At 38.6% G+C, this 23,690-nt stretch overlaps 1 protein-coding gene and 1 long non-coding RNA gene across 8 annotated transcripts in view; both read right to left on the bottom strand.

Moving 5' to 3' along the window:
* Positions 1-2,436: 2,436 nt before the first annotated feature.
* The window catches only part of LOC138854638 (uncharacterized), a 111,905-nt gene continuing 90,651 nt past the window's right edge, over positions 2,437-23,690 (bottom strand). Inside the window, exon 2 of the long non-coding RNA XR_011393830.1 lies at positions 2,437-4,876. This is a non-coding gene — a long non-coding RNA (uncharacterized lncRNA). The remainder of the gene's footprint in view (positions 4,877-23,690) is intronic.
* sav (scaffold protein salvador) overlaps positions 14,777-23,690 on the bottom strand; it is a 28,567-nt gene continuing 19,653 nt past the window's right edge. For all 7 annotated transcript variants that reach the window (XM_053793769.2, XM_070098901.1, XM_070098900.1 and 4 more), the window contains 3 exons: positions 22,194-22,499; positions 18,309-18,413; positions 14,777-15,197 (listed from right to left, as the gene is read on the bottom strand). Coding sequence is in view for 4 of the 7 variants with exons in the window: in XM_053793765.2 (XP_053649740.1) it covers positions 22,478-22,499 (22 nt within the window). In the remaining 3 variants the exon portion in view is untranslated. The remainder of the gene's footprint in view (positions 15,198-18,308; positions 18,414-22,193; positions 22,500-23,690) is intronic.

Here is a 23,690-nt window from a genome sequence, read left to right as displayed (position 1 = left end):
CATTATTCCTTTGTCTGTCACCTGGCTCCGTTATGTTGATGACATTCTCCTCATAACTCCTAAACGCTTCAATGTTAAAGCTCTCCAAGACAAGCTCAACCAGGTCGAGCCTTCAATCCAGTTCACACTTGAAGAAGAAGTCGACAACACTCTACCTTTCCTTGATGTTCTGCTTTGCAAAGCTGACCACGAACTTCGTTTTAAAGTCTATCGAAAACCCACTAAGCAAAACGATCTTCTCCACTTTTACTCTCACCACGACACCAAAACCAAACGTGGTGTAATTATAGGCTTCTTCCTGCGTGCACTCAGAATCTGCAGCAATGAGTTTCTTGAAGAAGAATGCACGATGATTGAACAAGTATTTTCTAAACTCCACTATCCTCGTCACTTCATCAGAGACTGCAGACGACGGGCATTAAACATCTTCAACACACCCAGAGAAGACACTGCCGAGAAGAGATACATAGTCCTCCCCACCAACTCCATTGCCAAACATGTTTCCAACATCTTTTCCAATACCTCATTTCAAGTATCTACCTCCACAACCACGACCATCAAGGACATTACCAGTGATAGACAGGACAAGCTTCCACCCTCTGCAGGGGTATACATAATCCCTTGTAATGACTGCAACAAGTTATACGTTGGCAAAACATCAAGGGACCTCCAAACACGTATTTCAGAACACCAATATGCAAGCAGGTCTGACAACACAAGGAATGCCTGCGTACAACACCTTAATTCACACAACCACTTGATAAACTACAGAAACTCAAGACTTATCGCCACAGAAGACAACACTCAATACCGAAGAATCCTGGAATCATCACTTATTTCTATATCCGACAACTTCAACCAGAATAGTGGCTTCTATAACATAGCTGAACCACTTGCCAAGAAGCTTCTTCATCGCTATCCCACATAAGAACACTGTGGAAGGTCTGCTCACAAACTTGTCCAATCTCCTTTCCAAGCTACCCAAGATTTTAGACTCTATAACCCCACTCGGTACATCATCAGATGCAGCATTCTCCACCTGACCTCAGCATTCTGAACCTGACTATAAATACTCGCGTTCCTTCCATCCCAGGTAGTTCTGTTTGTGACTTGAAAAAGCCCACTGTGTGGGCGAAACATAGTCAATAAAGGATCACATTATACTGCATATGTGTTTATATTTCCATTGTGTCGGTATTTTATACCATTTATTTCCAATCTTCAACTTGTCGGTTTTTCAAACCATTCATCACAATAGCCCTGTCCTAATTACCCCCCAGTGACACACATCAGGTAGTCTCCCCTCCCCCCAGATAGAGCATTACACTAACAATTGTGACATATGTCATCTTGAGAAATGATAGGCAATATTATTATTAATTATAATCAAAAAGAAGTGCTAAGTAACAAGGGCTATACAGCATGATAGGCAATAGTAACTCCAAGTTTGTTGGAATAAAATCTTTGATGTTCCTGTAGCTGCTGAGCCTTGAGTGAAATGCTTGACAATATCATCATTGGCCTACTTAAGTCTCCCAGCTCTGGTTGACAGATTTCATCAATTAATGTATAAAACCCATCCTGGGTGATGGAATATGACAGGAAAACATAATTAGTTTTTGTACTTAGGCAATTATCATTAGGAGTAGGGTAGGAGCACACTATGGGTGTTCCCACTATGTAACTATTATACAAGAGGATAACAACACACTTTGGTTGGACCTACTATATAAATCTATCATACAGGTATTCCCACTGTGTAAGGGCAGTGGGTTTGTGTTGCATTAACATGACTGTACGTTGGGCATGCTCTGTGGATGGTACCTCTCTATGGTTCCCAGGTGTATGACCGTGGTAGAGGAATGCTGAAGTTAAAAGTCTTCTGTGAAAAAGTAAGCTTTATTTATAAATGTTTTTAAAAAATGATGTTTCATATTTTTAACTGAGTTCATTAATTAAACACAATATTATATGTATACAGTGGACATAAATTGTGAAAATTTAACCTAGAGTTAAGTCAAAGCCAAATAGTATGATCATATTCCTGCCCACTAAATTAAAATAATATACAATGGAACCTCGGTAGGCAAGCCTAATTCATTCCAGAAGGCTGTTCGAGTACCGCTCTGTTTGAGTATCGAACAAGTTCTTCCCAACCAGTTTTCTGTGTGGTTGGCTGTTATCACTAATCTTCGTAGGCCCCATGGTGACTTTATTTATACAAATAATACAAAAAAACCACCAAAAAATGCGAAGAAACATGAAATAGTTTACAGTGGAGTTCTGGCAGGTCACATTTGTTTGGTAGAGTGCTGAGCTTTGTCCGAGTAGGGAGCTGGTCGTTTACCGAGGTTCCACTGTATACCCATCACATAATTCAGTATGACTCTGGCTGAATGCTCCAGTACCACAGTGAACAGACATTTTGGCTGCCTCTTTTGTAGTAGCTTGCTTCTGTTTTTTTTTTTTTTCCTTGTGTCCTGGGTTACTTCTTAAGTAAATACACAGGAAGACAAACGTACACCTTCACTGGAACATTTGTTTGTTCACATGTACAACTACTGAGGTTCACCTAGACAGTCACATACAAAACTGATGAGTCCTTATTTAGAGTCTTCCACAAGCTTGGAGCTTTAAGATTATGTTCAAGATTAATATCTCATACAAGAACTACCTTTGTTGCTGGTGCTGCTTATATTTATACCATACCACATAACGCAAAGACCCAAGCATCGTATGATTTATGTATTCGGTGCTTCCCCATAACTAAAATAATAATAAGGCAAGTTTTTATAAGGGCAAAATTAATGTAGCTCTCCATGGGAAAGTGGAACAGAATTCTTCCTCCGAAAGCAATGCGTGTCGTAAGAGACGACTAAAATGCTGGGAGCAAGGGGCTAGTAACCCCTTCTCTTGTATACACTACCAAAGTTAAAAAGAGAACCTTAATGTTTTTTGGGGGGCCACCCTGCCTTGGTGGGATAAATCCGGTTTGTTGAAAGAAGAATCTATAGTGTATAAATCTATAATGTGCTAGTTTCTTGGCCTGTGTTTGTATGGACTGGAGTGTGTACATTTCCTTTGATGGCATTAAAATCAAGATGTAAAGTATCCTTTGTATGTAAATTTATCAGCAATCATTGTTAGGTTTATTTATACACTGTACTTAAAAATACATCTCAATAAAGTTTTATGAGAGGGAATTTCTCTCACAATGAATATATTATATGGTTTACAAAAGGTGCTCTTCAGTGTGGTGTTTTGATATTGGTGAAGGGCTCTTGATCCAAGGAATTGTAGCTACCCACCCTTTCCTTGGATCAAACCAAATTACCTCCCATTCCCAAAGTGCTGTTGTAACTCCCATGGTTTGGAGCATCCCCATCAATATAGTAATCTAAAGGCAACAAAATGAAATACCAGAGGTGAGAGGACAGTTGTGACGAGACAAGGAAAACCATCCTGGGGTATCCGTGTCCTGAGAAAGACCAGGAATGGCACTCTGGAGTGGTCAGGTGAAAATATTGTCCCAAGACAGGTGACAGGAATGCTGTTTCTGAATTACATAAAGGACAACTAATTTTTGTCTTTAGTGCTTGGCAGTAGTCAATAAATAGAAAAGTATTCTCCACTTTGTACAACTTTGAATCACTGAGAAGTGGACAGTGGAGGAACATTCCTATGAACACTCTCAGTATGCTTAGGACATGATGTAAATGGTTTAGAAAACCAACAAGTTGAAGAATGACACACTTGTGCAACATTTGGGAATCTTGATTGAGGAAATGTTTTGTCAGCCTGTAGTTTTTTCAGTCCATTTTTTGTGTATTGGACTGAAGAAGCCACTGGCTGGTGAGACATTTCCTCAATAAAGATTCCAAATGCTGCACAAGTGTCACATTCTTCAACATGCTCATGGCATGCACATCACAAGGAAACTTAAAACTTCTGTGTTAAACAATGGAGAGCCTATGTGATAACCAGTTTTAAGTGAAGACAAGCCAAGTTAACAGAATAGTTAGGACCATATCTGGCCTACAACTCCAAGGTATAAGGAAGAATCTTGCCAGTTAGTCAACTGTTTGTGAAGATATGATATTTCAACCTTAAAATGTCTTGACTAATGAGGTGATTAATTCTAGTTTTCACATCTGTTATTTGCAAGGCAAAGTGCTAATAATAAAAATTCTCTTAAAATAATTTAATATTTTGTAACAAAGAAGAGAATTACAATGAACAATAACATTCCAGCCCTCAGTAAAAATAACTATGATCAATAGATCAAACCTGTTAACCTCCCATTACCAAGGTGCAGACCAAACCCGACCAGTTTAACAATCCTTGTAAATAATAATAATAACTAAATAACACTCTATATAACTAAGTGGTGAAAGAATCCAGCATTTGAGGTTAAATGAATTCCTTGACTGCACAAACTAAGTGTCAATCACTGTACTTTATCTGAATTTATTAATACAGTATTTATGCAAGGTCTTGGTATTTAATCATTATTAAGAGCAATTTATTACCAGATTCTGATATTTAGGTTTCAATAGAGGAAAGGGAGGGATGAAAATGACTCCAATTCCTCAGATCAAGAAGCCTTAACCTATAGTAAAGAACACCCCCTTTCAAGAAATGAATAATGTTATAAGCCCTACATGAACTTGGTACATGAAAGACAATACAATAATAATGTAACAAAAATGTGCATTTCTGCATTTGTTATAGCCATGGGTGTCAAGTGAGGTAGAAAGGGAGCAAATAATAATGTAACAAAAATATACATTTCAGCATTTGTTATAGCCATGAGTGTCAAGTAGGGTAGAAAGGGAGCAGTTGCTCTCACCTTCAAGACTGAGCCTGTGTCAAGCACCTAAAGTCAGTTCCTGATCAACGTTGGTTTGCGTGCAGCCAGCAGCAACAGCCTATCAGGCGCTGATCCACCAGGAGGCCTGGTCACAGACCGGGCCGCGGGGGCGTTGACCCCCGAAACTCTCTCCAGGTAAACTCCAGGTAAATACTGATGTCTACTTAGGTCACAGACATGTCAATTATCCTCCTTTTTTCTTGCATGTAGCAGTGATTGCTTCAGCAATAGCTACCTAATCATGACTAAGAAAATAAAACCTTGTAGGTTTCCTTCTCAGAATTAATGGTACACATTTACCAATATTTTAATTCAAATTCATAAAGAACCACTGCTCATCTTATAAACATATTTTGTAGCTATTTCATCTCATCATTATAAACAAACTAAATTCATTTTTCACATTTTCCTTGCAGGTAATGAAACATGCTGGACTTGCTGTTGTCAAATTATGAGGTTCTGCCATATACTTGTATGATAGTTTAATCACAGCAGAATTGCCTATGATAAATACCCCTTTTAAGGGGCACAAAGACACCAGTAAGCTGCAGAAATATTTTATTAGGACATTTCTCCTTGTAGAGCTTTATTGGGTCATATTGAAGGTACAGTTGCCACATACTCTATATATGTATGTACTCCTGGAGGTACGGTGGGAATTATGAACGTACCTGTGATTGGTTTTGAAAGTTTTTTTTACCCTCACAACCTGACGTGCCGTTGGAGTGTGAGCAAAATAACATTTATGGAGGATTTTAGGAATACCAGTTAGCCAGATTCAAATCCTGGAGGTGGGAAGTAGAGTGCCTGCACTCTGAACGAGGGGTAGAAATATGTTGCTGTTTTGAACTGTGGTAACAGCTTGCCTCTGGCAAGATAGTGATGGAGAGAGTGATGATGAAAGTGTTTCTTCTTTTTTCAGGTCATCCTACCTTGGTGGGAGATGGCCAGCATTCAAAAAAAAAAGACCAAGTTCAACCAGCCTGTTGCTGTTAGCAACCCACTAGCCTATATATATATATATATATTTTTAATCAGGGAAAGTGCTAAACCCATAGGGGTCACATAGCACCTTGTGAATGAGCATGGTTGATCTGGCACTTAACAGAGGCATTGATTCAGTTTACTCTTGAAGACTTCTAAATTGTTCCAGCAATATTTTTAATATCTGCTGGAAGCATTTGAAGAATCTTGGGCCATGGATGTTAATACAGTGTTCTCGTATTGTGCCCATGGAGCCCATGTTTTTTTCACTTCCTCCCATATTTCTATCTCCAGTAAGTTGTTAGGGTACCATAGGTGAGGTATCATAACAATTTACTGGAGTTGGAATCATTGAAGTATGACAGCTGAAAGATTATAGGACATATATCAAGATTCCTGGGTTGATAGTGCAAATAGAGGAGCAATGTAACAGGTCTAGTGGTTCATGCTAGATTTTGCATATCGTCCCATCATGGGTTGGTAGCTGTCCACATTATATGTATGCTAGAGGCTTGGCAGAGACAAATGCATCTTAGCTTAATCAAATCTCTAGTGCACGCACATTATATGGACAGTTAACAACCCCATGAATAGGAAACTTACTGCATTTCTGCCCTACTCCATCTTGTCAACCAGGAACCTTTACCTATACCTCATGACTCTTACGATTCTACTCACTTCAGTGATTCCAGTTATGACAACCCCCATCCATGAGAAACCTTACCACTTTTACTCTAACCTAATCTCTGTGAGTATATACATATACCATGTACAGTGGAACTTCAGTACTCGAACTTAATTCATTCCAGAAGGCTGTTAGAGTACTGATCTGTTTTGAGTACCGAACAAAATTTTCCCAACCAATTTTCTTTTTGGTTGGCTGTTATCACTGATCTTCTTAGGCCCCATGGTGACTTATTTATACAAATAATATAAAAAACACCAAAAAATGCGAAGAAACATAATAGTTTACAGCAAAGTTCTGGCAGGTTGTGTTTGTTTGGTCAAGTGCCGAGCAAACGGTTGACTACTGAGCAATTTTTTTTACCGAGCAAAGCGTTCGAATACCGAATTGTTCGAGTACTGAGGTTCCATTGTATGTGTGCTAACAGTAACCTTGGCAGAATTCAATAAAGCTCTACCCAGAGTGAAACATTGTTGCATAAAATTTTCTGCAGCATGAAATGTTATTCTTTATATTTTATGGCAATATGCCATTTCATCTACCATCCAAGGGAGAAAAAGGATTCTTTTGATGCTGGTAAAGAGATATTCATGCAAGGAATTAGAGCTACCATTCCTTTCCTTGCATCAAACCTGATTACCTCTTATTCCTCAGATGTTGTATGTCTCCTAAGGGTTTGGCACCTCCCATAAATATAATGTGATCAATGCCAGCCCTCCTTCCCTCTTATTATTCCAGAGGCACTCAAAGACAACATGCAGACTGATGATGTAGGTTTATAAACAGATACTCACTATTATATTTTTTGTCTAATGTAAGCATATTTGTTTCTGACAAATTTATAAGGAAGCACTAAACCCATAAGTCATACAGCACCTTGTCAAATGCATGTATATATATATATATATATTTTTTTTTTCCAACAAGTCAGCCGTCTCCCACCGAGGCAGGGTGACCCAAAAAAGAAAGAAAATCCCCAAAAAGAAAATGCTTTCATCATCATTCAACACTTTCACCTCACTCACACATAATCACTGTTTTTGCAGAGGTGCTCAGAATACAACAGTTTAGAAGCATATACGTATAAAGTTACATAACATATCCCTCCAAACTGCCAATACAGTGGACCCCCGGTTCGCGATACTAATCCGTTCCTGAGAGCTCATCGTAAACCAAAAATATCAGAAAGCGAATCAATTTTCCCCATAAGAAATAATGGAAATCAAATTAATCCGTGCAAGACACCCAAAAGTATGAAAAAAAAACTTTTACCACATGAAATATTAAGTTTAATGCAATAGAATAGTAATTACAATAACAACAATAACAATAAATAACAATAAATAACAAAAGAATAATTGACACTTACCTTTAATGAAGATCTGGTGATGATTGATGGGATGTGAGGAGGGGAGAGTGTGGATGGTGTTAGCATTTAGAAGGGGAATCCCCCTCCATTAGGACTTGAGGTAGCAAGTCCTTTTCCGGGGTTACTTCCCTTCTTCTTTTAATGCCACTAGGACCAGGTTGAGAGTCACTGGACCTCTGTCGCACAACATATCTGTCCATAGAGGCCTGTACCTCTCGTTCCTTTATGACTTTCCTAAAGTGGTTCACAACACTGTCAGTGTAATAGTCACCAGCACGGCTTGCAATAGCTGTCTGAGGGTGACTTTCATCCATAAAGGAGCTTTCTTGGGGCCCATGGTGACTTATTTTGCAAAAAACAGGCACCAAAAACAGTGATAATATGGATAATATGGAATGTACTGAATGTATCCTTAGATGCGCGCACACTGGCTGGCTTGTAAACACTGGCACACACGGGGCAGTTCAGGCCACACATGGACACGTCTTGTACGTACCACATCGCATACCGGGTTTTGTATCGGGAAGCGAGGCAAATTTTATGCGATATAATGCATCGGTTACAGGATTTATCGGATACCGATAGCATCGTGAACCGGGGGTCCACTGTATGTGGTGTAAATATTATGCAGAAAATTCGGAGTGTGGAAATTAGGAGAAGGTGTGGAGTTAATAAAAGCATTAGTCAGAGGGCAGAAGAGGGGTTGTTGAGGTAGTTTGGTCATTTAGAGAGAATGGATCAAAGTAGAATGACATGGAAAGCATATAAATCTATAGGGGAAGGAAGGAGGGGTAGGGGCCGTCCTCGAAAGGGTTGGAGAGAGGGGGTAAAGGAGGTTTTGTGGGCGAGGGGCTTGGACTTCCAGCAAGCGTGCGTGAGCGTGTTAGATAGGAGTGAATGGAGACGAATGATACTTGGGACCTGACGATCTGTTGGAGTGTGAGCAGTGTAATATTTAGTGAAGGGATTCCGGGAAACCGGTTATTTTCATATAGTTGGATTTGAGTCCTGGAAATGGGAAGTACAATGCCTGCACTTTTAAAGTGCAGGCATTGTACTTCCCATTTCCAGGACTCAAGTCCGACTATATGAAAATAACCGGTTTCCCTGAATCCCTTCACTAAATATTACCCTGCTCACACTCCAACAGATCGTCAGGTCCCAAGTATCATTCGTCTCCATTCACTCCTATCTAACACGCTCATGCATGCTTGCTGGAAGTCCAAGCCCCTCACCCACAAAACCTCCTTTACCCCCTCTTTCCAACCCTTTCGAGGACGACCCCTACCCCTCTTTCCTTCCCCTATAGATTTATATGCTTTCCATGTCATTCTACTTTGATCCATTCTCTCTAAATGACCAAACCACCTCAACAACCCCTCTTCTGCCCTCTGACTAATGCTTTTATTAACTCCACACCTTCTCCTAATTTCCACACTCCGAATTTTCTGCATAATATTTACACCACACATTGCCCTTAGACAGGACATCTCCACTGCCTCCAACCGTCTCCTCGCTGCTGCATTTACCACCCAAGCTTCACATCCATATAAGAGTGTTGGTACTACTATACTTTCATACATTCCCTTCTTTGCCTCCATAGATAACGTTTTTTGACTCCACATATACCTCAACGCACCACTCACCTTTTTTCCCTCATCAATTCTATGATTAACCTCATCCTTCATAAATCCATCCGCCGACACGTCAACTCCTAAGTATCTGAAAACATTCACTTCTTCCATACTCCTCCTCCCCAATTTGATATCCAATTTTTCTTTATCTAAATCATTTGATACCCTCATCACCTTACTCTTTTCTATGTTCACTTATATTTTTTTTTTTTTTTTTTTTTTATTATCACACCGGCCGATTCCCACCAAGGCAGGGTGGCCCGAAAAAGAAAAACTTTCACCATCATTCACTCCATCACTGTCTTGCCAGAAGGGTGCTTTACACTACAGTTTTTAAACTGCAACATTAACACCCCTCCTTCAGAGTGCAGGCACTGTACTTCCCATCTCCAGGACTCAAGTCCGGCCTGCCGGTTTCCCTGAATCCCTTCATAAATGTTACTTTGCTCACACTCCAACAGCACGTCAAGTATTAAAAACCATTTGTCTCCATTCACTCCTATCAAACACGCTCACGCATGCCTGCTGGAAGTCCAAGCCCCTCGCACACAAAACCTCCTTTACCCCCTCCCTCCAACCCTTCCTAGGCCGACCCCTACCCCGCCTTCCTTCCACTACAGACTGATACACTCTTGAAGTCATTCTGTTTCGCTCCATTCTCTCTACATGTCCGAACCACCTCAACAACCCTTCCTCAGCCCTCTGGACAACAGTTTTGGTAATCCCGCACCTCCTCCTAACTTCCAAACTACGAATTCTCTGCATTATATTCACACCACACATTGCCCTCAGACATGACATCTCCACTGCCTCCATATATATATATTATATATATTATATATATATATATTTCTTTCATTCAACACATCGGCTGTATCCCACCAAGGCAGGGTGGCCCAAAAGGAAAAACAAAAGTTTCTCCTTTCACATTTAGTAATATATACAGGAGAAGGGGTTACTAGCCCCTTGCTCCTGGCATTTTAGTCGCCTCTTACAACACGCATAGCTTACGGAGGAAGAATTCTGTTCCACTTCCCCATGGAGATATATATATATATATATATATATATATATATATATATATATATATATATATATATATATATATATATATATATATATATACTGGGCTTTGGGGTCTCTCAAGGCAGTGAAGCTGCAGCTCATGCGGCAAGGGCCTACATCAGGGACTTAGCAGAAGACAAGGCCATAGTCAAACTTGATTTTAGAAATGCCTTTAATATGGTGAAGAGAGATGCTGTTTTGCCAGCTGTTCGGGTTCGGTTCCCCAGTCTCTTTCCCTTCATTTCAGCCGGCTACAGCAAACCCTCAATTCTTTTGTTTGGAGAACATGAAATTCAATCATCAGAGGGTGTTCAGCAGGGTGACCCACTCGCTCCACTTCTCTTCTGCTTGGCAGTAAGAGAACTAACTTCCAGCCTACGCAGTGAGCTCAATATCTGGTACCTGGATGACGGCACTCTGGCAGGTACTGAAGAGTCCCTCGTGGGGGACCTACAACTGGTGAAAACACAGGGAGAAGACTTGGGACTCATCCTCAATCCCTCCAAGTGTGAAATCATCACAGCGAACCAGAAAATAATCAATGCTGTGCGAAGAATCCTCCCAGAAGTCTCAACTACAACTCCGTCCAACAGTACCCTCTTGGGGGCACCGCTGGGTCACCAGGCCATCGATACTGTCCTCAGGGACAAATTGAATGACCTGATGAGAATGGAGGAGAGAATAAGCGATCTTGATGCCCATGATGCTCTGTATCTCCTCACAAGGTGTCTTACTATGCCAAGACTCACTTACTTCTTGAGGTGTGCACCCTCTTTTGACAACCCAACACTCGATGAATATGACGCACACCTGAGATCAACTTTTAAGAAGGCACTGAACCTGTCACTAGAGGATGAGCAATGGGATCAGGCAGCCCTCCCAGTGCGACTGGGAGGTATAGGGGTGCGTAAAGCAACGCATGTTGCTTTACCTGCTTTTCTGTCTTCGTGTTTGGCTTCCAGTGCATTAGTCAAGAAGATAGTGCCCGAACGCTTGAGAGACTTGGTAGGAGCTCAAGACCCCAGGTTTACTGAAGCAGCAATTCAGTGGGACACCCTTACAGACTCCTCCAGTAGACCAGCTCCTCACAAACAGCACAAACAGTCCCACTGGGACAAACCGATCATGGAAAAAATCGCCAACACAATGCTCTCCAATGCTTCAGGAAAGAATAAAGCTCGTCTCCTGGCAGTGAAGGCACCACACTCAGGAGATTTCCTGTTAGCTGTTCCCAATTCCTCCCTGGGCACCCGTCTCGACCCACAGGCCATTCGGATTGGTGTTGCTCTTCGCCTAGCCGCCCCCATCCTCACCGAACATAGGTGTATTTGCGGCAGGGTGACAGCTGATCAATTCGGACTTCATGGTCTCGTGTGCCACACAGCAGAAGGGAAGTATGCCAGACATGAGGAGATCAATGACATAATAAAGAGAAGCCTCGCCACAGCCCGTTGCCCAGCTCAACGGGAACCCCAAGTACAGAGGTCTGATGGAAGTCAAAAGCGTCCTGATGGAGCCACTATGCTACCCTGGAAGGATGGAAAGCAGATTGCCTGGGACTACACCTGTGCTGCCACATTGGCAGACACCTACTTGCCATACTCTGTAGTGGAAGGGGGTGGAGCTGCCAGCCACAGGGAGACCCAGAAGATCCGAAAATATGAAGACCTTTCCCCTTGCTATAACTTCATTCCAATAGGGTCGGAGACCCTTGGAGCATGGGGCAAGTGTGCTCTAAAGTTCCTCAAAGAGCTGGGTGAAAAGCTCATCATAGAAACCAAGGACCACAGGGCGACCAGCTTCCTCTTTTAGACTCAGTGTTGCGATCCAGAGAGGAAATGCCTGCAGCATTCTGGGCACGCGGCCCACCGCAGGGGAGCTGGACGAAGTATTCGAGATGTAGCTCTGAGTTACCTATGTTGTTTTACTTTGTATCATATTTTTGTGAATGTTTTGTCAATGTATTTTGTCTTTAAATAAAATATATATACATAATATAGGGGGTGGTAGGAGAAAATTCTCAAACAGCTTCAGGGAGAGTCTTGAGTTTTCCCTGAAGCAAGTTTATTCTTTTCTCTGAGGATGAGGGTCCCCATAACAGTTCTAGAGGTGGTACCTCCCTATATTTTATATATATATATATATATATATATATATAGGGGGACAAACTTTCTATATGTAATTAAAATTCTTGATTACTAAATAAGTGAAAGTACTGAAATAAAATATATTAATACATCCCCATTGTGATACACTATTTTACATAAATTTAATATCCAAGTCAAGTATATAATAAATAACACATTTAACACTTTGACTGTCGCGGCCGTATATATACGCCTTACGAGGTACCGTGTTTGACGTATATATACTCATAAATTTTAGCGGCTTCAAATCAAGCAGGAGAAAGCTGGTAGGCCCACATGTGAGAGAATGGGACTGTGTGGTCAGTGTGCATCATATAAAAAAAATCCTGGAGCACGCAGTGCATAATGAGAAAAAAAAACTCTGACCGTTTTTTTTAATTAAAATGCCGACTTTGTGGTCTATTTTCATATAGTATTTATGGTTGTATTCTCATTTTCTTGGTCTCATTTGATAGAATGGAAAACATGTTATAGAAGTAGAGGTGATTTTGATTGATTTTACTATAAAAAGAACCTGGAAATGGAGCTCAAAATAGGGAAAATGTTTGATTTTTGCCAATGTTCAAAAGTAAACAAATGATGTCATTGTCCAATAAATGTCCAACTAGCCATTCTAATATGCAGTCATGAATGGGTTGATCTAATTTATACAATTATTACAGTATTGCAGTAGACTGCATAATAGTAAGTCTTCTATTTTTGTTTGAATAAAAATTCAAAATAGAAAGCAAGAGTAATATCAGAGGGGCCTGGAGACATGACTGATGAACAAAGAAAATGTTATTTTAGAGCCAGGAATGTCTGCATTATTCATTCTGGACCTTATTTTGAAATTGTCATATTTTTTAATTTTCGTGAAATTGGCCAAATTGCAAATTTCTGACCACATTAATGGGTAGTTGAAATCAGTAAATGGGCAGTTTCTTGTACTCAATCGATAGAAAAAATGGAGTTCTAAAGAAATAGCTATGAGTTTGGTCGACTGGTACAATGGAATTAGCCGAAAATAGGGCTCAAAGTGGGCGAAATCTCCGATTTGTAAATATCGCCGAGGTCGCTAACTTCGTGAGAGCATAATTCTGTCAGTTTTCCATCAAATTTCGTTTTTTTTTGGTGTCATTACAATCGGGAAAAGATTCTCTATCATTTCATAAGAAAAAATAATTTTTTTTTTTTTTTAAATTTTGCGACACCAGGAGACACCTCAGGATTGGGGGTTGCGACAGTCAAAGGGTTAACATAGAATAAACATGTATCCCTTGTACAACATAAAATGCAATTTTATATTGTATATTAATAGAAAATATTATATTACAGAGACATTTATTAGCTGAGTAATTTTCCCAATTCTGGTTAATATCTTTGGCTTGATCCATGTTATATTAAAGATAAATAAAAGCCACAATACAGTTGCTGGAACAATTTACAAACAACCTACACCCTAGAAAGGATACTTTAAGAATTTTGGTCTATCTTAGATCATTAACAAGAATTTATATGGTTCAGAGCAGACTGAAGTGTTACTGAAAGTTTTGCCACCAGTGTGGGTTTGTTGTGAACTATATTACTGTTAACTTATGATGTGATGCCATATTTTAAACTACATTATTCCAACATTCAAAGACAGATCTTATCCCACTTTGTATGTTTCTCTTACTTTAACTTTCATTAAGTTTTTTAAGCTTCAGTGCAAGCCTTTTGTTTTTTTTCTGTGTTCCACTTTACACCACCTGAAGTTAACTTTTACATATGCACATGTAACACCATTAAAGCAACCTTCATACAAGTTTGTTAGTGCTAACCATTGCTACCGAGTCCTCTTGTTGCTAAAGCATTCATCAAGGGGAAGGGGTTTCCTTGATGCTGATGAATGGCTTTTGGTTCATGGAGATAATCTCACTTTTCTTGGATCAAACCCAATTACCAGGCACTGTATGACCTCTACAGGTTTAATGCTTCCTCATGAATATTATCATATAGCATTTTTACTCAAGGTTTTGAAAATGCTTATAAAATTTCAGATTATGGTGTATTATTATTATTATTATTAAAAACAAGTACCAAAACCATATGATGGTGAAACAGTTTGTTTTCTTGAATATAATGTGCAACAGTACAGTACAAAATTACATATTACACATACTTTAGCTACTGATTTTCAGTTAAATTAAAGATTTTTTCCACTTCATTTTCAATAGGTTTGGTTAAAACATTTATCTGCTTAAAGTCTTGCAAGGATTGAAAATGGTCTATTTGTGCCTTATGGAGTGGAACTTTCATCATAGCAATCAGAATGATTATGTGGTTATTCATGGAGTAAATTGTTTGTAGTTGTTGGAACTCTGCTACCTGCTTATTATTCTGCTCCAGAAAGTGCTGACAACGAGCTGTTACTCTGCTGAGAAGGGCAGACAAGGATTGTTGCTCAGTTTCCATTTCCTGTCTGTAAAATGATATAAATTACTTAATGAAGGAAATGACAAAATATTATTATTATTATTCTTTGTGAATACAGTACATATAACTGTCCTGGAAGTGGGAAGGGCATTGCCTGCACTCTGAATGAGGGGTGGGGATGTTACAGTCAGAGGATACAGCAATCTGAACTATGGGTCACCACACTTCTGGCAAGACAGCAACTGAATGAATGATGATGAATGTACTTCCTTCTTTGAGTCACCCTGCCTTGGCAGGAGACAGCCATTGAGGTAAAAAAAATTGAAACAAATACATTAACCATTCAAAAACTATATACCTATCTGCTTTAGTATCTCCTTCAAGTCTACCCACTTCCTCCATACTCACCTCTGGCTCTTCTCTCTTCCTAATACAGTACCTACGGACATTTTAAAGAAATAAAATTATTATTTCTCTTGCTCCATGCATGAAATCACTGCCTCCCTTTCATCTACGTGTAACAACTCAAAATATTCTATAAATATTTCCCCCTAATATCTAACCATGTTCATTAACTGTCAATTCTATTTCCTTCTCAAGCTTTCTCTGCTTAATCTTTCTTCAATTGTTTCTTCTTATTCTCATATTCTTTTCATTCTAATCCCTCATCACTCATTTAACCATTTTATTTATTTGTTAAGTAATCAGTAATCTATTAAGTTTAAACTGCTCGTAATGCCAAGGCATGATAGTGGCTCTCTTTACACTACAAGTCATTGTAAACCCTCACTGTAAACCACCTATGTAAATATACTTCCTACAGTATGTCAACCATATTGTAAACTTGCAAGGCAATAAACAATTTGAATTTGACATACTTTGCCTTCCATGTATAATTCTTGTATCATAGAAACTTTTCATATTGTAATTTAAAAGGCTTATAAATTATTAATAATATAAGTGAATTACAATAATTAATCATAAAAAATATTCAAGGTCTCATAACTCATGATTATACTTATTATGGAGGAAATTGATTAAGATGTAAAATGTACTCTACACAGTACAGCATCTTTTTAATGAATTAGTTTTGGTCAACCACTTGTGGAGTGAAGATTGGCTACTGATTAAGAAAATGTAAGTAATTAGCATACATCACAAAAAAAAATGAATAATTACAATGAATTCTGCATAAATTCATTTGTGAAGGGAGTCAGAGAAACTAGTTAGCCAGACCTGAGTCCTAAAGGAGTGGCGGGGATGTAGTTCAGAGCGTCATCTGAGCTGTGATGCCAGCATGCTTCTGGCAAGACAGTGATTCAGTGAATGAAGGTGCAAACATTACTTCTTATTTGGGTCACCCTAATTTGATGGGAGGTGGCTGGTGTATTAAAAATAAATAAATACACTATAAACCAAGTAGTATATCCCAGTTTTGGAAAATGAACTGTGAGCACCTCCATCACATAGCGATCAAATTATTGTGCACATTAATACAGTACAGTACAGCCTCTCCTCACTTAACGATGGAATGCCGTTCCTAATACCGCGTTGATTAACAAGTTCGTTGCTAAATGAGGAGCTTACTATAATGGTAGTGGGTTTATGTCAACCATCTTTGATATTGCTTTAATGTCACCCTCTCACCATTTATAATATTTTTAGTATATTTTTAAATGTTTATGCAGTAATGTACTGTACAGTGGAACCTCGGTTTTCATTTGCCCTGGTTTTCATCGGATTCAGTTTTCGTTCATCGCCTCGGTTTTTGTCTGGTTGGCAGTGGTCTGCCGTACTGAATGTGTCTGCCCGCACCCACACAAAGCATCCCAAGCATTCTGAGTCAGTCTGGCTTTGTTTCTCATTGGTAGAGGATGGTAGTGATAGTGGTAGAGGGTGGTAGTGATGGTGGTACAGGGTGGTAGTGATGGTGGTAGAGGGTGGCAGTGGTTGTGATGGTGGTAGAGGGCAGCAGTGATGGTAGTAGAGGGTGGTAGTGATGGTGGCAGAGGGTGGTAGTGATGGTGGTACAGGGTGGTAGTGATGGTGGTAGAGGGTGGCAGTGGTTGTGATGGTGGTAGTGGTAGTGATGGTGGTAGAGGGCAGCAGTGATGGTAGTAGAGGGTGGTAGTGATGGTGGCAGAGGGTGGTAGTGATGGTGGTACAGGGTGGTAGTGATGGTGGTACAGGGTGGTAGTGATGGTGGTAGAGGGTGGCAGTGGTTGTGATGGTGGTAGTGGTAGTGATGGTGGTAGAGGGCAGCAGTGATGGTAGTAGAGGGTGGTAGTGACAGTGGCAGAGATAACCTCTCCTCCCTCTCCCCTCCTCGCCACCTTCCATACGCCAACAAGTTTTCAATAAAGGTAAAAGTGATGTTCGATGTTTATTTATCCATTTCAGTAGTCCTCTATATTTATTTCTATTTTCTGTAAAACTATAGTTATCTCTATAAAATGCATTTTTTGTTAATACGTTTGCATGTCTGGAATGGATTAATTGGATTTACATTATTTCTTAAGGGAAATATTGCTTCAGGTTTTGTCGAATTCAGTTTTTGTCAGACTTTCTGGAACGAATTAATGACGAAAGCCAAGGTTTCAATGTATATTGTAATACACCGAATAGAGGAAATCAGTTCTAATATACATTATTTAGGTATGCATACTGGTCAGAGAACTCGTCGTAAGTCTGAGTCGTCGGTTAACGAGCACGTCGCTAAGTGAGGAGAGGCTGTACTATATAATGCCGTACTCGGATTATTATATACAAGGGTGCTGTGAGGACCACACAGCACTTGAGAAATGGGAGGCAACTAGCTTTGAATCAATGAAGGGGAAGGTATCTCCAGTTTTTTGGAACAAGGGCTCTCCACCAGCATCAAAGCACCTTGAATAAAATAAGCACTGACTTCCCAGTGCAGTCACTATACAGCGTGGTATATAACCCACACTACTAAACATTATGATCAGGATTTTAAGAGGGTTAGGTGGGAGAGGATGTGAGCTGATGTATGAATGAAGAGAGGCAAAATAGCATAAGCTTTCATTATAACAGCAATTCTCTCAAGGGGAGCTTTATCTTGTTATGATGAGAAAACATTATAACAAAGGCTTGTGCAGATGTGTGTGTGTCTTCACCCATCTTGTAACATGCTTACATATCTTCTGCGAGGTTATGAAGTTCTTCCATTATCTTGGATTCGATGGTGATCCTGACTGCTAGGAATGTATCCTGAGGCATGTTGATTCTAGCCTTATCACACCTGTAAAGTTAATTATGTATTAAAATGTACTTCATGCACATTACTAACACATATATGTTACTAAATGACAGTAACTAGCGTTGCCATAAATATACTCAAATTTAATGCTTAGTTTAAATTTACCATTGTTCTATAACAAGTTAATATACTATAAAGCTATTTCTTTCTTAAGCACTCACTACAAATAGTCTAAATTCACCAAAAATAACAAGAACACTAGGAGTGCTTATAGTGACATGCTCATGAGTACTCTTATTATTCACACCTAAAAATTTGGGGAAAAAAAAAAAAATCAATGGATTTACAGGTACCTATCGTTATATGACCCTTACGGGTTTAGAGCCACCTGATTATAATAATAATGGAAAATTCTGATTAGATTTTGTCCATTAAATTCAAAATTAATTAACCTAGCAGATTGTAAGAATAATGGACAATTCTGCATTGAACAGACTTTGTCAGTTGCTTCCAAATGCTGTCTGGCCACTGATTTTGTCTGTTAACCCTTTGAGGGTCCGTGCCGTAGATCTACGGCTATACGTTGAGGGTCCAAACCGTAGATCTACGCCATGAGCTCAGCTCACTCTGGTAAGCTGTGAGAGGTAAATTTGGGCCTAGATATGAGAGAATACATCTATGTGGTATGTGTGCACCACAAAACAAATCCTGCAGCACACAGTGCATGAGAGAAAAAAAACGAGACTGTAATTTTCGATTAAAACAGCGATTTTGCAGTGTTTTTTCATATGTTTTTTATAGTTGTATTTGCGATTTCTTGGTTTCATTTGATAGAATGGAAGATATATTACAGAAATAGAGATGATTTTGATTGGTTTTAGCAATGGAAATGGGTTGCAACTGAGCTCAAAATAGCAGAAATGTTGTTCAAGAGTAAACAAATGATCCCACACGTCTAATACACGCCAGCAGGTGGGTCTAATATACATTCACAAATGTGGTGATATTATTATACAATTATTACAGTATTGCATAACAGTAAATCTTCTGTTTTTTGGTTTGAATAAAAATTCATTATGTGAATAAAAAATCAAAATGGAATTCATTTGTAAAGCCTGAAAACGTAACTAATGAACAGAAGAAACGTTAGTTTAGTTCCAGGAATGCCTGCATTGTTTATTCTAGACCGTATTTTGAAATTAGAAAATTTTGAACTTTGCATTAAATTGGCCAAATTACCAATTTCCGATCACTTTATTTTGTAGTTGAAACAGTTGACTTGGTGATTTCTTGTGCTCAATCAATAAAAGTAATGCTAGTGAAATAGCTAAGAATTTGGTCGACTGGAGTAATATAATTGGCCTAAAATGGTAGTCAAAGTCAGCAAAATCGCCGATGCGTAAATATCGCTGACACATGAAAATTCGTGAGAGCATAATTTCATCAATTTTCCATCAAATTCTGTACTTTTTGTTTTATTACCTTCAGAAAAAGATTCTCTACTATTTCATAAGAAAAAATAAAATTATTTTTTGAAAATTCTTGGATACTGGTACGCACTTTGAAATTTGGCCTTTGGACCCTGAAAGGGTTAGCCGAATTATACATGACTCCTGTGAGAGTTGATGCACTAATTCTGATACATTGTTATCTATACCTGGATTAAGATGCAAGGTGTTAGTACTCAGGTAGTAGTCATCATGAGCTTCTGCTTGTATGGAAAACTGGGATATTCAAGCATACATTACGTATATAAATGCCCATGATATCATTACTATGCACACAGTAAATGTAACTGCATAAAGGTTGATTATCACTATTATTCATAGGAAGTGCTTATACAGCAGGTTAGGGCCCTGCTTATACAGCAGGTTAAGGTCCTGCTTATACAGCAGGTTTGGTTCTGGGCTACAACTGTAAAGTGAAACATAGCCTTTTTTTTTTTTTTTTTTACTTTCAAATGCATATTAAAACCTGATAACATTTTTACAGGGAGCAAGGGGCTAGTAACCCTTTCTCCCATATAAATTACTAAATTTAAGAGAAACTTTCGTTTTTCTTTTTGGGCCACCCTGCCTTGGTGGGATACAGCCGGTGTGTTGAAAGAAAGAAAGAACATTTTTACACTATCATACATTAAGTACAGTGCCTGCACTCTGAAGGAGGGGTGTTAATGTTGCAGTTTAAAAACTGTAGTGTACAGCACCCTTCTGGCAAGACAGTGATGGAGTGAATGATGGTGAAAGTTTTTCTTTTTCGGGCCACCCTGCCTTGGTGGGAATCGGCCAGTGTGATAATAAAAAAAAATAAAAAAAAAAAAATACATTAAGTGAGCAGAAGAGCTAGGCCTGAAATATGCACATACAGTATGCACATTACTTCTCATAAAATATTTTCATCCTTAACTTACAGTGAGTGGTGAATATATTTATTGTAGGAAGTCTGAATAAATGAAGAATGGGTATAATTGAAAACTGCTGCATTAGTGAAATGCTGTAAAGTGAAGTGCTCTAAAGCAGGGCCCTCCTCTAGGGGTCATACAGTACCTTGCCAGAAAGTGATCCTTAAGATGCTCAGATATAAGGTGGGAATCTGCTTGACTGGCAGTGATAAGAAAGATGTATCCCACAATTCCCTTGTTACATAAAAGGAAATAGGAAGCAATCAGGTTTGACACAAAGAAAGAGACAGTACTGCCAATTCTGTGGATCAAGAGCTCAGCACTAGTGTCAAGGTAACCCAATGAATTGACATAAAGGTTGAGTTGACATACATGTTGCCTAGTAACATAAAAAAATGCTTTACAGTATACTTTCCTATAAACCCCCTCTATATAGAGCAACTTTTTGTAAATGTGATTGAAGAATCACATCAACAACTGAACAGCTCCTAGAAAGACATTCACAGTACATGTTATTTAATTCTGGATGTACTTTTTCAGTTGCATTTGCAAAAAGTTGCACTATACAGAATAGCTTTATAAGAGAGCTTACTGTATAACAGTATACCACATGGGTTTTAATAACTGACATACATATATATATCATATAACTGTTTGCTTGCACAGTATATATACAGGGGTTATATGTTTGAATTCATTATTTTTCCCCAAAAAGTACTGTATTCATGAGGAAATGCTAAACCCATACAGTGCCAGGGAAGTAACCAGGTTATATCTGAGGAAGGAGAGAGGTAGCTCCAATTCCATGGATTAAGGCACACCACCCCCTGAAATACCTGTCAAAAAATAATTTCCATCCTTCAATACAGTATGTGGAGCTCCATATATGCACATAAAAAGACACGTACACAACATTAAGGTGATGCATCACCTTAATGGTGGGTGAAACATCTCCCTAGTAAATGTCTTAAACTTGCATTCTTGTCTATTTACATAGTTGTTGGTGTTAATCACCACTTTAATCTAAGACCCATATAAATACAGCCTCTCCTCACTTAACGATGGAGTTCCGTTCCTAAGACCACGGTGGTAAACAAATTCGCCACTAAGTGAGGAGCATACTATACTGGTAGTGGGTTAGTGTTAACCATCTTTGATATTATTTTAATGTCACTTTTGCACCATTTATAACATTTCTGGCATATTTTTAAATGTTTATACAGTAGTGTACTGTATATTGTAATAATATACATTATTTAGGTAGGCATACTGGTTAGAGACCCCGTCGTAAGTCCGAGCCACCAGTAAACGAGTAGGTCGCTAAGCGAGGAGAGGCTGTATTAGCCCCATTTTAGAGGCAGCATAAATGATAACTGATATAAAGCTTCTACTTAATCTATTCAAGTGAGCAGCAACCTTACCTTTCCATCCCCATAATTTGAGTTGCTAATGAATGAAGAGTACTGCAGTGTTTCTTCCATTTTTGTAAAATAGTCTTGAATGATAACCATATTGCAGATGACTCGGCATATCCATCTAATCCCATTTCTAGTTGTAGGTTTTGCCTTTCTTCTCCCTTTGCAAGCTTTTACTGGTGAATAATGATGTATTTCTTGATCTGTCTTGTATGTGGTGGAAGGAGTTTTGAAAACAGCATAAAAAAGATAGCAATGGATCTATACTGGTATTTGGATCCTTACACACATTACAGATGATATACTCTCCTCCTGTAAAGATAATGAAACGATTGCCATGGCTCGTACAGTACTCACTCTTAGAAGCATTAACACATTCATGATATGCTGAGCTGAAAACTTTTTCTCATTGTTCATATGTTTAGAAATGGCTGACTGACTTTTAACCTCAATCTATCTAACTGGTTATCCTGAATCCCTCCCTTGATGTTACCTTGCTCAACTTCAACAGCACGTCAAATCTCAAAAATTGCTTGTCTCTACTTACTCTGATCTAACACACTCATAAGTATCTACTGAATGCTAAAGTTCCTACCCTCTTTCCAACATTTCCTGAGACATTCTCTTTCTAAATACAATTGCTATTAATTAAACACTCCTATTGTCATTACCCCTGGCATTCAAAACTTTTCTATTACAATATGTACTCTACTAAAATGGTACTATAGCATTAAGGTCCCCCAGAACAATCATTCTTTCATTTAATTCGAAATTTCCTAAACATTCACTTAACACCTCCCAGAATTCCATAATCTCTCATACATTGTACATATCTCTCACCTCTATTTGCATAAAAAAATCACAACCCACTTCTCATGTTATACTAATATTTTTTTTAATTTAAACAAACTTGCCCCTCTTTTCTTTCCATATATTTTCATTTAACATTACCACAACTCCTTTTTTTTCTAAGCCCTCGTTATCATGAATACACCAGATTTGATCCATTTATTCCTTCCTATTCAAACACTCTCACCTTACTGAATTACATTTCACTTAATGCTAGGACAGCCAGCTTCATTTCATTTATAACATTAACAGTCATCTCTCTTAATATCAATACCACTTCTGTATACATTCAAACCTAACCTCAAAATTTTCTTTTCACTTTAATAAATGTATACAAAACCCATGTTTTCCAAAGGGACTGAAGAGGATACACTACAGTGACAAATGTTAAGGAATATAGAAGAGAACAAAAACAAGTGTATACAAGTATGTTGACTGTATATACAGTATATAATACACACACGCAGACTACATATTGAATATCAATAGAAGTTTGGAAGACTTAAACACAGTCACAGCCTGCAATGAAATTAAATTAAGAACAGAATGAACAGAGAGGAGGTAAAGGAAATGACTACTTCAACTACTGTATTCTTGTCAGATGAAAATGACCATTATTTTCAGCTGGCTCTGAAAAAAGAAATCACATCAAAA

The sequence above is a fragment of the Cherax quadricarinatus genome, chromosome 65, assembly GCF_038502225.1.
Source record: "Cherax quadricarinatus isolate ZL_2023a chromosome 65, ASM3850222v1, whole genome shotgun sequence".
Classification (NCBI taxonomy): domain Eukaryota; kingdom Metazoa; phylum Arthropoda; class Malacostraca; order Decapoda; family Parastacidae; genus Cherax; species Cherax quadricarinatus.
Note: the sequence above shows the minus strand (reverse complement) of the source record. Positions and strands in the feature narration are given on the sequence as shown.